Raw genomic sequence first — 13,486 nt, forward strand, 5'->3', positions numbered from 1 at the left:
GAACCCGAACTAACATTTTTTACTCTTTTGTGTAAATGCAAAAAATGAAAGAAAATATTTATTATCAACTAAAAGTGTATTGGAAACTAGCGCCGAAGGGAAGCGAAAAATTCGGAACCGACTCAACCACGGCGCGCGCACACTCGTCCCGTGGTCGGAGCCCCGCAGAGAGAAGAGAAAAAAAAAATCGCAAAGTCTAGCAAAGCGAGCGCGCGAAACTTTGCTGCTGCCGAACTACCGCACACTACTGACTGCTTGGCTTCCCGTCGTCGATGCCCCGCAGAGAAGAAAAACAAATCGCAAAAATCTAGCAAAGCGAGCGCGCGAAGCTTTGCTGCTGCCGAACTACCGCACACTGACACTACTGACTGCTTGGCTTCCCGTCGTCGGTGCCCCGCAGAGAAGAAAAACAAATCGCAAAAATCTAGCAAAGCGAGCGCGCGAAACTTTGCTGCTGCCGAACTACCGCACACTGACACTACTGACTGCTTGGCTTCCCGTCGTCGGTGCCCCGCAGAGAAGAAAAACAAATCGCAAAAATCTAGCAAAGCGAGCGCACGAAACTTTGCTGCTGCCGAACTACCGCACACTGACACTACTCCCAAAAATTATCATCAGCTTACCGAGTTCAAAAATGCTGTAAACTAGTGTAGTTGATAGTGTTATTATCAATGTGTGGATAATCCGAGAATATTACCGGAACCCTGAACCAAGTCCCTTCGAAGGCCGCGCTAAATTACGGAACTGCTCAACAGCTGGTGTGGGTTTTTTTCGTCCAATGAGATGGTGGTGATTTATGTGTGGTGTGTGCAAAAAAAAAATACAGCAGAGGCGGGAGATAGCATTCCGGACACCACAGTCCTGCATCTAGTCGATGGATCCGGAACCTTCAGAAAACCGAAAGTTATGGAATGTTCTGCCGCGTAGACTTCCAAGTGTCGGGAGTGATTCATTGCGATATGCATACATGAGACCTTACCTGAAGATTGGCGGGAAAATCGTACGCCTGTTTCATTTTGATTATCCGGAACCACCGTAAGCTTTTTGCCAACTAACAATGAGGTGATCATGGCCATTCAGGATCAGAATGGTACGGATGATGTCAATTTCCAGAAGCTACTCAAAACTAGCTATCAAGTGCTAGAATGTGTTTTTGCTGATTCTTTTTAATAAGAAGGAGGATTTATTTAGTGCCGAAGCTGCTAAAAATGTGTGAAAGTGAAACAAACTACGCATAAGAATTAAAATTGCAGCACGCGTGGTGAGGCAAATCCAGTTGTGGGGATTGAAAAACAATGAATAACTCTTCAGAAGCTTAAATAATACCCTCGATCTCTTACGTAATATGTAAAAAATCGACCGGACCTTCGGGTACGGGTTTTTAAAAAAAGAACTTTCCTGGCTGAAGTCCTGATCAAGAATGATTTTATTAATTTCCAAAAGTGTTCTTCATGGGTTTGCTTATGGCCTACTTAGTTGCTATTGTGGTTGGCCGGATGGGTGGTGTCTGGTGGCGCGCGATGTCAGCAGAACGTGGAATGCTGATGGGTCGCGCGATTGTCGTCGTCGTCGTCGTTGATGTTGTTGTTGTTGTTGCTGTCTGTTGCTGTGCCCTGGGCGCGGGCAATGTGGGAATAATGCTTACGTTCGATATGGCTAAGTTCTGGTTTGATGATGGCGGTGTGGGCCGTTCAGTAACTGCTCCCTCCTGAAGAACGGACCGTCCCGGTTCGGTTTGACTGGTTGCTTTTGGTGTGCATGAGGAATGCTTTATGGACAGGTAGAGTATCGAAATGATGACGATGGTAAAAAGTATTAACGATATTCCAAAGGTTGATCGTTTCTGTTGCTCATGTAAAAATGTCAGCTGTTGTCGAGTTTGGAGATTGGCTTCTTGCAGTTTTTGAAGTGTGAAATTGGTGCTTATGGTTTTGCTGTTGATTTCCAATCCGTTCAACGGAATCATGATTGGTTGCTGTTTTGTGGTGTATTCAATGTCGATGAATGATGTTTGGTTGATGATAACGGTACAATTTCTGAAAAATATTAGCGTGTTTCCAGAAATGTTTCGGCTGGAGAGCCCACAATTGGATGTGATCGGAGTGCTCTCATTTCCAGTAATAATGATGTAGTTACTACTGATTCGCTTAACTCTTCTCTCCTCGGTGACTTCTATGAGGTCGCAGCTGCCTGATTTTCCTCGTAAAAGTTTCGAATAACAGGTGTCGCTGGAAACATCTTTAACGTGGTGTTCACTGCACATGATACTCTGTCCTATTCCTTTACATTCTCCAGTTATTAGAAATGTTGATAAATCGTTGTTGAGTGCCTCTGCATATTGAACATTAAGCATTTTTCCATTTTTGATGACTGGCTCTAGTAGTTGGTGGATGAAAACGTCTTTTCTCAGCAACGGGATCAGGATGATGAACACGATTTTGTTGTCTTTGTGAATCACTGCTAAATCTAAATATTCTATCACTTGATCGAAGCTTTCGATATTAATATTTTCACTTTCCAAAATTTTTGTTGCTTCGTTAAGTTCTTCACTGGATAAGATATCTTTTGAAATGGTGTTAACTTTTGACATTTGTATTGCTTCAAATATATTGTTGACATGATTAGCAAGAAGATCGATATTAAGATTGAGGTTGAACAATTCTTTAACAACTTTGATTTCATCTGAGATATTTTTACCATTTATAAATTTTTGTCTAAAGTGTATAAAATTATTTTTGATAACATCTTGTTGATCGTTTACAATTTTAATGAGTCTGTTTAGTCTATCCTGGACTTTAAGATTAATCTTTATTTGTTCGTTGTTTTCTGTTACTAGAGCTTTATTTTGTTCGGACAATGTGTTAAGTTGTGTATTAATTTTTACAAGATCATTGTTGTCAAGATTTCCAGTAATAACTTTAATCATATTGCCAATACCGTTAAAAAGTCCTCTTTTGGTTCTAACAATGGGTACAATTTTTCTATAAGATTTTTCTATTGTATCTAGCTTTTTGTTAATCAATATTATTGAATCATTTATGTTGAAAATTTTTAAATCGTTAATTATTGTTCTAAGTCTTCTTACGATTGGTTCTACATGTGACATATCGATCATATGGTAAATTTTGTGGGAACCCATCCTGATTCTGCCTTCTCCGAGTTGTAATGATACGAGTCCTGGGTTATTTTGTAAGTCGTAGATTTGTATATGACTGTTGATTGTCGATGTCGCTACCGTCAGGCTCATCCATAATACAATTAGATTTATTGTTGCCATTCTCTGTGGAAAGAGAATGTTTACATTAGTGTTTTCGTTTTCTTTTCAGTTTGGATTTGTGGAATTTTATTCCGCTTGAGGTTATAATAGTTTTGAATCTGTTTTCTCTTACTTTGACCTTCTTAAATTTTGGTTTTGTTTTTCTTTTGATGCCTTGAATAGTGTTAAACACCTCTTCGTTTTCCTGGAAGTTCGGCTCCTTTTCTCTTGTTTTATTATGATAATCAACATTCTTTTTAGCATTTTTATCGAGTTTTAACATCACTTCATCTGTAATCTCCTGTCTATTCTCAAACAATCTGTCTAAATCAAGTGGTAAATCGTCTTCTTCGCGTTGTCCAAAAAGTATCTCGCAAGGCTTGTGTTGGTGTGCCGTATGTATGGTTTTATTATAGAGACCGAGAGCAATTTTGAATATTTGTTTCTGAGATAAATCGTCATACTTATCCTTTATGCAGCGAAAGATTTCAATCAGTGTTGAATGGAATCTTTCGACGATGCCGTTGGATTCACTATGGTTTGAGGGTGTGTATTCTACTTGAATATCTAGTCTTTGGAAAAGTGATCGAATTTCTATGGATTTAAGGGCCGGTTCATTGTCACAAACGATTTTCTTCGGAGTTGAATATCCGGTAATCAATTTAATTAAACCTGCTCTTACATCCGGAATTGATCGAGATTTAATATGAATAAGCATAGCATATCTAGAGAATCTGTCTACTGCGGTCAGGAAAAGATTGGGTTGAGCAATAAAAATATCTAAGTGAACTGTTTCGAAAGGTTTGTTAGGGATTTCTGGTCTATGTAGAGTGATATTGTACGGATGCCTTTCGTATTTGTTCTCCAAACACGTTTCGCACAAATTAACAAATCGTTGAATTTGTCGCTTCATGCCTGGAAAATAATACTGCTTGATAATCTGGGCATGGTTTTCGGCAGCTCCTCTGTGCGCGTGGTCGTGCGTTTTCGAAATTATTTCATTTTGCTCCTCGGAAGTGCGTAAATCTGTCAACATTTTCTGACTGATTCTCACTTTCAAGATTTTGGCACGACTGAAATAATTGCGATACACAATATTGAGGGTATTAATAAGAGATTCGTCGCACATGATACCATTTACTCTTTTTGGATTCATATAATCTTTAAAAATATTGAGAACTATGGCTACGGAAAAGTCGACGCGAATAATAGTTCTTCTATGAATATTCGGAAATATTTCCTCATATTCAGTAGATTCAATGTCACCCTTTTTCAATATTATTTGATTGCTGAAGAAGTTTATGGGTAACTCTGTCATTTGAATCAAATCACTAGCATCAGATTCTGCAGAATGACATGTTTCGGCGTCTGAGGAATCTGTTGCATTATTTTCTTCGCTACCATGTGTTGCATGATCTGACGAGTCAGATGTATCGTTAGCATTTACCTCATTCCTGATTCTGGACAGTCCATCTGCAACGATATTTTGCTTACCTGGCCGATACTTGACGTCATAATCGAACTCCTGTAAACGTAGTCTCCATCGAAGCATCTTATCGTTGGGGTCCTTCAAACTAAACATGTACGTTAATGGCCTGTGATCAGTGAATAAAGTAAACTTCTTGCCATACAGATATGGCCTAAAATATTTACAACCCCATGTGATTGCTAAAAATTCTTTTTCTATTACAGAGTATTTTTCCTCTGTTTTGGTGAGCGTTCTCGAAGCAAATGCAACTGGTCGATCTTGCCCAATTGGTCCCTGCGAAAGCACGGCACCAACAGCAAATTGACTAGCGTCCGTTGTCAGAATAAAGGGCTTCGTAAAGTCCGGGTACTGAAGTACGTGACTGCTAGTTAGCAAAATCTTACACTTATTAAAGGTTTCGATGAATTCCTTGCTATGTGTAAGTTTTCCTCCTTTTCTTAATTGGGTTGTGAGTGGCTTCACAATTTTCGCAAAATCTTTTATAAAACGACGGTTATAACCTAGGGTTCCAAGGAAACCTCTAAGCTCTGTTTCCGTTTTTGGAATTGGCCAATTTTTGATTGCAACCACTTTGTCAGGGTTGGGTTTTACACCATCGGCCGTGACTAAGTGTCCTAAAAAGGCTACTTCCTTACATAAAAATTCAGATTTGTCTAATTGAATTTTAAGGTTATATTTTCGCAATGCATCAAATACTTTGCGCAAGTTTATCAAATGTTCCTGATATGATGTTGAGTATACAATGATGTCATCCATGTATACTAGACATACTTTTCCAATTAAATCCCGTAGTACGTTATCCATCACCCTTTGGAAGGTGGATGGCGCATTCTTTAAACCGAATGGCATTTTGAGAAATTCATATTTCCCATGTTCTACGGTAAAAGCAGTTTTTCTAATGTCTCTTGGGTTCACCTCAATTTGATGAAATCCCGAGGCGAGATCAATTGTAGAAAAATAATTACATCTTCCGAGCTTGTCTAGAACTTCAGTTATGTTCGGAATTGGATATTTGTCATCAATTGTCTTTTCGTTGAGCTTTCTGTAGTCAACGACCAGACGCCACTTTTTCTTTCCTGAAGCGTCCATCTTTTTGGGTACAACCCACATAGGTGACGACCATGGAGAATTGGAGGGTCTTATGATGCTGTTAAGGCCCAGTAATATCAGCCCTTCTGGCAGCACAGATAAGTTCCACAATCTCTTATCATTAGTGTTCTCGCTTTATCATTCGCAAATTAGATTCCTATCTTTATCACTGTTACCAGGTAGGCCGATAGAAACGATCGCTCCTGATCGTGTTCCAAATTCACCACTGACCCTCGGTAGCACTGTAGATATCGGGGCAGTAGTTAGTTGTAATCGAAGATCACGCGAAATAGCATCGAATAGACCCTTTGAACCAAAGGCTACCGAGCAATAAAGTTTAGTTTTATTTAAATCGCGTTTCAATAAATAGTAAACTTGAACGCCGCGAGTTTAGTTTTTCGAGTGTCCGAAGTTTTCTGAGTGTGCCGGTCCGGATCGCGAACATTAAATTTGGTCCTTCGAGCCGGATTCGTCGACCGGTGACCATAGCGAAGTAGCAAGAAAACTGCGGACAATAGTGCAAACAAATAGCCGTAAAAGTTCATCATCGCCATCGCGGTTCGTTTGTGCAGTGATTGTTCGCGAGAGGTGCCATCGAAGAAATAGTGGAGCGCAGCCATACGTCATTATCCAGGAAAGGACAGGATTACACCGAGTAGCCGATTGCAGATTTCGGAAGGGCATCCAGGCTGAGAGACATCCAGCGGAATCGGGACGGAGCTTACGGCCTAAGAACCAGGATAAAGGAAAGTACTGTGTTGCATGTGTGCATGTGGTTAGAAGTGGTGCCAAGCATGAGGGTCACTGCCCTGTGATATGGGTCAATAAAGAATAGTGGTTGAATGAAATCAATGGTGGTTTCTTTCTTTTGCATGCGAACTTAGAGTTGGTCCTTAAGTTGGGTTCTACGATTGACGGTTGGTCTTGATTTCTGCTGGAAATTCTTATGCTTGTTGTTCGCTTGGTCGGTTCCCCTCGCTGCAGTCAATCTACTCTGCCTGTCTACTGTCATACGTGGGACGTCGAGTTGAATCGCGAGTCGCGGGTGAATGTTCGAGTGTGCAGTAATAGTGCTGATTTTCTAGTGCACAGTGGTCCAAAAAGCTGTTTTGTGCAGTGTTAAATTAGTAGTTGATTGCACCTGCAAACAATTACATTGTACCAGTGACTTGATAGTGCTCGACTACCCATCAGTGAAAGTGTTTCCATTTATTTGGCAAAATTAGTGAATGCAGCGGAAGAAAAGGGTGAAAATGACCAGCGAGTTGAAGGATCTACTGAAGCAGGAGCGGCAGCTTCGCAACACCGTCGATGGAGTGCGGAAGTTCATTGCCAAATATAAGCCGGAGAAACATCTTGACCAAGTGGAAGCCCGACTAGACATGCTGGAAATTGCTATGAAGCGGTTCTACGTAGTTCGCCGGAGAATCGATGTTCTTTTGGAAGAAGCCGATGAAAAACAAGTGTCCGAATCAAAGGAAGATCCAGACGAGAAGGCCAATACTCTAGCAGATCTTATTGAGAAACGGCAGACCGAGAGCTTCGAATTGGTTGAAATGGTTGAGGATACCTACTGCGAGCTGAAAGCCAAACTGCGCAAACTGTCAGCTACTGCAGACCCTCCTGCAGCGACCGGTCAGCAGGCAGCTCCCGCTGCTTCCAGTGCGATTTCCAGAGTGAAGCTTCCCGAAATCCGTTTACCTAGCTTTGGAGGTCGCATCCGTGAATGGGTCACATACCGTGACATGTTTAGGAGTCTGATCCATCGGAATGACCAGTTGACAGAAATGGATAAGTTCTCCTATCTACGTTCGTCCCTAACCGGTGAAGCGTTGCAAGGAATTTCGTCGATTGAGATGACTGCTGCCAACTACCCTATAGCGTGGGACAGCCTCCAAGAGCGATATGAGAACAAAAAGCTCATCGTCAAGGCACATCTTGATGCTTTGTTCAGCGTGGAATCAATGAAACGTGAAAGTTATGAAGCGTTAAGCCACGTTATCAACGAATTCGACAGAAACCTGCAACAGTTGACGAAAATCGGTGAAGACACGACCGGGTGGAGCACAATATTGGCTTACATGGTGTGCTCCAGGCTTGACACCACCACGCTTCGTCAATGGGAGTCGCATCACTCTTCTACAGACGTCCCTGGCTACGAAGATTTGATGGAATTTTTGCGAAAGCAGGCCTCCGTTCTGCAGTCTTTGTCGTCGTCGAAGCCGAGTCAGCAGATCGAGTCTAAGAAGCCTAGATATACGGTTAGTCACGCCACATCGCAATCTCCGAGAAATTGTCCGTTTTGTGGGGAGAGTCAGCATTCAGTTTTCAGATGCCAGAAGTTCCTGAAAATGAAGGTCCAAGAGCGTTACGAGAAGGTGAAACGGAGCGGATTGTGCTTGAACTGTTTTTCGTCGTCTCACATGGTTCGATACTGTACGAGCGGAACTTGCCGGAATTGTCACCAACGGCACCACACCCTATTGCACATCGGATCAACCAACAGCGGAGCAGCGTCCCCGCCGGCAGCGACCGGTTCCTCCGTCCCACTTGTACAGAACCGACCACAAAAAGCGAATAATCAGAACACACAAGCTCAGAATCAGACCACACCCACTCAAAACCCTGGATCACTCACGAACTCACACCCAATAGCCAGTACAAGTTCGCATCAACCACATTCACACCCATCACACGCCACAGATCGCACACTAGTTACGCAAACAAACTCACTACCCTCCAGCGCACCCTCGCCCACTCGGCAAGTGTTGCTGTCTACCGCTATGGTGATAGTTACCGATCGGAATGGCAACTCGAAAATTGCTAGAGCACTTTTGGACTCCTGTTCAGAGTACTGTTTCGCCACTTCAAGGTTCTGCCAAGGTCTGAGGTTGGCCGGAGCGGACAGCCATCTCGCAGTTTCTGGAATTGGTGGCTCCGTTGTACGGTCGTCGAAGATGGTCGAAGCAGATATATCTCCACGGTTCCCCAGCATATCGTCGTATACCGAAACCGTTCAGCTCCACGTTCTTCCCAAACTCACGGCTACATTACCAGTTGATCGAGTTGATGCTGGATCGTTATTAGTTCCTGAAGACATTGTTTTGGCGGATCCTGGATTTCACGAGCCCGGGCCAGTAGATTTGATCATTGGCGCCGAGTTTTATTTCGATCTGCTGAAGGAAGGCCGCAAGAAAATGTCGGATGATGGACCCACCTTTCAAGAAACCGTCTTTGGATGGGTAGTCTCTGGTCGTGTTCCTGGCAAAGCGGAGGAGGTTTCGAGAGCAATGGCTTACTTGTGTTCAACGGTGGATCTTCGAGAATTGTTAACCAAGTTCTGGGAATTGGAGTCCTGCTACCACAAGAGCACACTCTCCGTCGAAGAATCAACGTGTGAGGAGATTTTTCAGCGGTCTACAGTGCGAGATGAAGAGGGAAGGTTTGTCGTCACGCTTCCCAAGAAGCAATATGTCATCGATCAGCTAGGAGACTCCAAAACAACTGCACTTAGGCGCTTCTACGGATTGGAACGTCGTTTCGAGATGAACAACACGCTGAAGGCTTTGTATTGCGATTTCATTCAAGAATACTTGGCCATGGGTCACATGCGCGAAGTCTCTGCTGAAAATTGCGAACGTCCATCGTACTACTTGCCACATCACGCCGTCTTGAAGCCGGAAAGTACAACTACGAAGCTGCGCGTCGTGTTTGACGCTTCATGTCGCACGTCTACTGGAGTGTCACTGAACGATGGATTAATGGTCGGACCCGTCGTACAGGACGATTTGTTGTCGATTATTCTACGATTCCGGTTCCACAGATTCGTTGTTGTGGCGGACATCGCCAAAATGTACCGCATGGTCAACGTGTGCCAAGCCGATCAGCCTCTTCAGCGCATTCTTTGGCGAAGCTCGACCAGCGACCCTGTGAAGGCCTACCAGCTTACTACCGTTACGTATGGTACTAGCTCTGCTCCGTACCTTGCAACAAAGTGCCTTCAACAGTTGGCAGCAGATGCCGAAGCAACGCACGGAAAGGCAGCTACCACAATTCGGAAGGGATTTTACGTTGATGATCTTCTAACGGGTACAGACGACGTAGAAGAAGGAAAGGCCCTAGTAATTGAGATCTTGGACCTCATGAATTCCGCTGGTTTCACTCTACGAAAATGGAGCTCCAACTGTGCCGAGATCCTTTCAAGCATTCCCGAGGAACTACGAGATGAACGAGCTACTCTGGAATTGGATTCGTCGTCATCACCAGTCAAAACTCTCGGCCTCATTTGGGAACCTGCTACCGACATGTTTCGATATGCTGTGCCACAGTGGAACCCTCAAACTCCAATCACCAAGCGAATCGTGCTTTCTGACGCTGCACGGATCTTCGACCCGCTTGGTCTTATTGGCCCAGTAGTGGTACAAGCCAAAATATTCCTCCAGTCGTTATGGAAGCAAAGCTGCGATTGGGATGATCCGCTTCCGGAAGAATTCCAGAACTATTGGCTTGAGTTTCGTCGGAATACTATCGCGCTCGAATCACTCAAGATTCCAAGGTGGACCTGTTACACTCAAGGTCTACTCAGTGTAGAAATACATGGATTCTGTGATGCATCGGAGGCAGCATATGGTGCATGTTTGTATCTTCGCTGTGTGTCGAATAGCGGAGAAATCAGCGTTCGGCTGATTACGTCAAAGTCCAGAGTTGCGCCATTAGAAGACCTGACCCGCAAAAAGAAGAGACAGTCGATACCGCGCCTTGAATTGTCGTCGGCTTTGTTGCTGAGCCACCTCTATGAAAAGGCTACTGGCAGTCTTCAACTCCCGCATCAATCATTCTTCTGGACCGATTCGATGATTGTCAAGTGCTGGTTATCGTCATTACCTTCCCGTTGGCAAGTTTTTGTTGGAAACCGTGTTTCTGAAATACAGCACATTACCAAGGAAGGCGAATGGAACCACGTTGCCGGGGTCGAAAACCCTGCCGACATTCTCTCTCGTGGTACAACGGCTGCTCAAATACAGTATCAGCCGTCGTGGTTCGAAGGTCCCATTTGGCTTCGTCAAGATCGTTCAACATGGCCGAAATCCTCGTCAACACAACCACCAATAGATAGTGCACTGCTGGAAGAACGTAGCACGATATCTCTCCCTTCTCGCGTGACTCCGCCAAACGAACTTTTCTCGCTCCGGTCATCGCTCACTGATTTGGTTCGTCTAGTGGCATGGCTTCGTAGATTCGTGCACAATAGTTCACCACGCAATCGCTCAACTAGGCAGGAAGGACGCCTGTCCCTGAGAGAGTTGGATGACTCGCTAACTCACCTCGTCCGAATCTCTCAAAAGGAGAGCTTCCCAGAAGAATTTGCGGATTTGACGCGGAGTCGGCAGCTGAAATCATCCTCCAAGTTGTCGCTTTTGAATCCCGTCGTCATAGATGGAACACTCCGCGTCGGCGGCCGGCTGGCAAATGCACCGATTTCAGAATTTCGAAAGCACCCGATGATTTTGCATCACCAACATCCGTTAGCTGCACTAGTAACTCGGCATTATCATCTAAAACTCCTTCATGCTGGTCAACAACTCCTCATCGCTTCAGTCAGAGAAAAGTTCTGGCCTACAAATGCTCGAAATCTGGCACGCAAGATTTGCCACCAATGCGTGGACTGCTTCCGCAGTAAGCCAAAGGTGCAGGAGCAGTTAATGGCAGATTTGCCGGCTGTCCGAGTAAACCCCTCAGCAGTCTTTTGGAAGGTAGGAGTAGATTTGTGTGGTCCCTTCTACATCAAGTACCCGATCCGTCGAAGTCCAGCAGTCAAGTCCTACGTAGCGATTTTCGTTTGCCTAGCGACAAAGGCGGTCCATATGGAGATAGTTGCTGATTTGTCTACTCAGGCATTTCTCTCCGCCTTCAGGAGATTCGTCGCGTGCCGTGGAAAACCACACACGGTAATGTGCGATAATGCGACTAACTTTGTCGGCGCCAACAGAGAACTTGAGGACCTCCGTCGTCAATTCCTGGATCAGCAATTCCAGCGCACCATCACTCGTTCAGCAGAAGACGATGGCATTCGATTCGAATTCATTCCTGCACGTTCTCCAAATTTCGGAGGATTGTGGGAGGCGGCCGTGAAATCGTTCAAGGGTCACTTCCGGACGACAATTGGTACTAGACAGTTGAGCTACGACGAGCTGAACACTATCGTACAACAAGTTGCAGCCATACTGAATTCTCGCCCGCTAACGCCTCTGAGTAACGACCCCGACGACTTTTCGGCACTGACTCCCGGCCACTTTCTGATCGGAAGGCCTCTAACCGCTGTTCCGGAGCCCGATCTACAAGGAATACCGGAGAATCGTTTGGCTGTGTGGCAAAGGTCCCAAGAGTTCGTTCAGAGGCTGTGGAAAACATGGAAAACCCACTATCTGTCCGATCTCCATAACCGGACAAAATGGACGAAACAGCGCGATAACGTCAAGATAGGCACAATGGTGCTTGTCAAGGAGGACAACCTGCCACCACAGCGATGGCAGCTAGGACGAGTAGCGGAAATCTTCCCTGGATCGGACGGCAATGTCCGAGTAGTAACCGTCCGCACAAAGGATGGGTCCTTCAAGAGGGGCATTTCAAAAATTTGTGTGCTTCCAATTCGGGACAACGCGTCCACATCAGAAGAGTTCTAATACTCTTTCGTCGCCGGGACCCCGGCATCGCGGAGGTCGTCCAAAAGGAGGCCTCCGCTTCCCAGTTAAGTATATGTATTATTTTGAATTGCAAAAAGCTTAAGGAATGTTTGTCCCCCATAGTCGCTCCACATGTCCCACGATTGGGACATTCATCGAAGACGTCATCACCAACACCATTTCGTCCATTCCGTCAATCGCTGGGAGAAGGTCGTCCCGTCCCGTGTCGTCTAGCATGATCGTTGTGTGATGTCCCAAGAACCAATTAATCTATCTTCAGTCCGTCATCATCACGTCGTCGAGGAGAACTTTCTCCAAGTTGTACCATCATTAACTTCCCCACTTCGTCAGCACCACAGTTCGCCATCACAACTCGGAGTAAAGCACCAGAGCATCAGGTACCGATGCTCGACCCGCTGTTGTCGCACCGACAAGCCTTCATCAGGGACTGATCAACCCATATCGATGGCCCGTCAACCGCAGCAATGGCACCCAAGAACTCCAGTAAGGCAACTTGTGACCACTATTTTCGTAGTTCGAACGACATTCCAGTCGTCCTCATCGGTGCTTTGGGCACCCGCGGAGGCCAGGAGGCCTCCGCATCAGGGAAGTCTTGTTAATGTTCATTTTTTCAATTTAAAAAGCAGCCTCTCATCTGCAGATTCGAAAGATGCCCGCCACGTCCGTCGACGACGACGGCAACGAAATTGATGACGACACTGACGACCACTACCAAGAGCTCTAGACGACAGCCCAGCGAGTAGGAAATTCCTCCAATCGACCCTTTTTGAAGCAGCAGATGCCCAGTTCTATACAGTCCACGTTCATCCTACAACCGTCAACGAAGTTTCCACCGTCCACCGTCGCAGCAACCACTCTCGGCGAAGGGTGAGGTTCCATCCAGCGTTCAACATCCGTCCAACAACCTGGCAGCGGCGAAGTATTCATCGACAGCCCGCCAGCGTGCAA

The 13,486-nt window shown here is 45.1% G+C and overlaps 2 protein-coding genes across 2 annotated transcripts in view; one reads left to right on the forward strand and one right to left on the reverse strand.

Annotated features, from left to right (window-relative positions):
* LOC134288306 (uncharacterized) overlaps positions 1–13,486 on the reverse strand; it is a 360,131-nt gene that overhangs the window by 167,209 nt on the left and 179,436 nt on the right. The window lies entirely within an intron of this gene.
* Positions 7,088–12,517, forward strand: LOC134286738 (uncharacterized). The gene has a single exon (XM_062848404.1). The coding sequence runs from the start codon at positions 7,088–7,090 to the stop codon at positions 12,515–12,517; it is 5,430 nt and encodes a 1,809-aa protein (XP_062704388.1).

The sequence above is a fragment of the Aedes albopictus genome, chromosome 2, assembly GCF_035046485.1.
Source record: "Aedes albopictus strain Foshan chromosome 2, AalbF5, whole genome shotgun sequence".
NCBI classification, from domain to species: domain Eukaryota; kingdom Metazoa; phylum Arthropoda; class Insecta; order Diptera; family Culicidae; genus Aedes; species Aedes albopictus.

Bases quoted from the DNA above. Each gene is read 5' to 3' on its own strand.
- LOC134286738 (XM_062848404.1), top strand. From the start codon at position 7,088: ATGACCAGCGAGTTGAAGGATCTACTGAAGCAGGAGCGGCAGCTTCGC.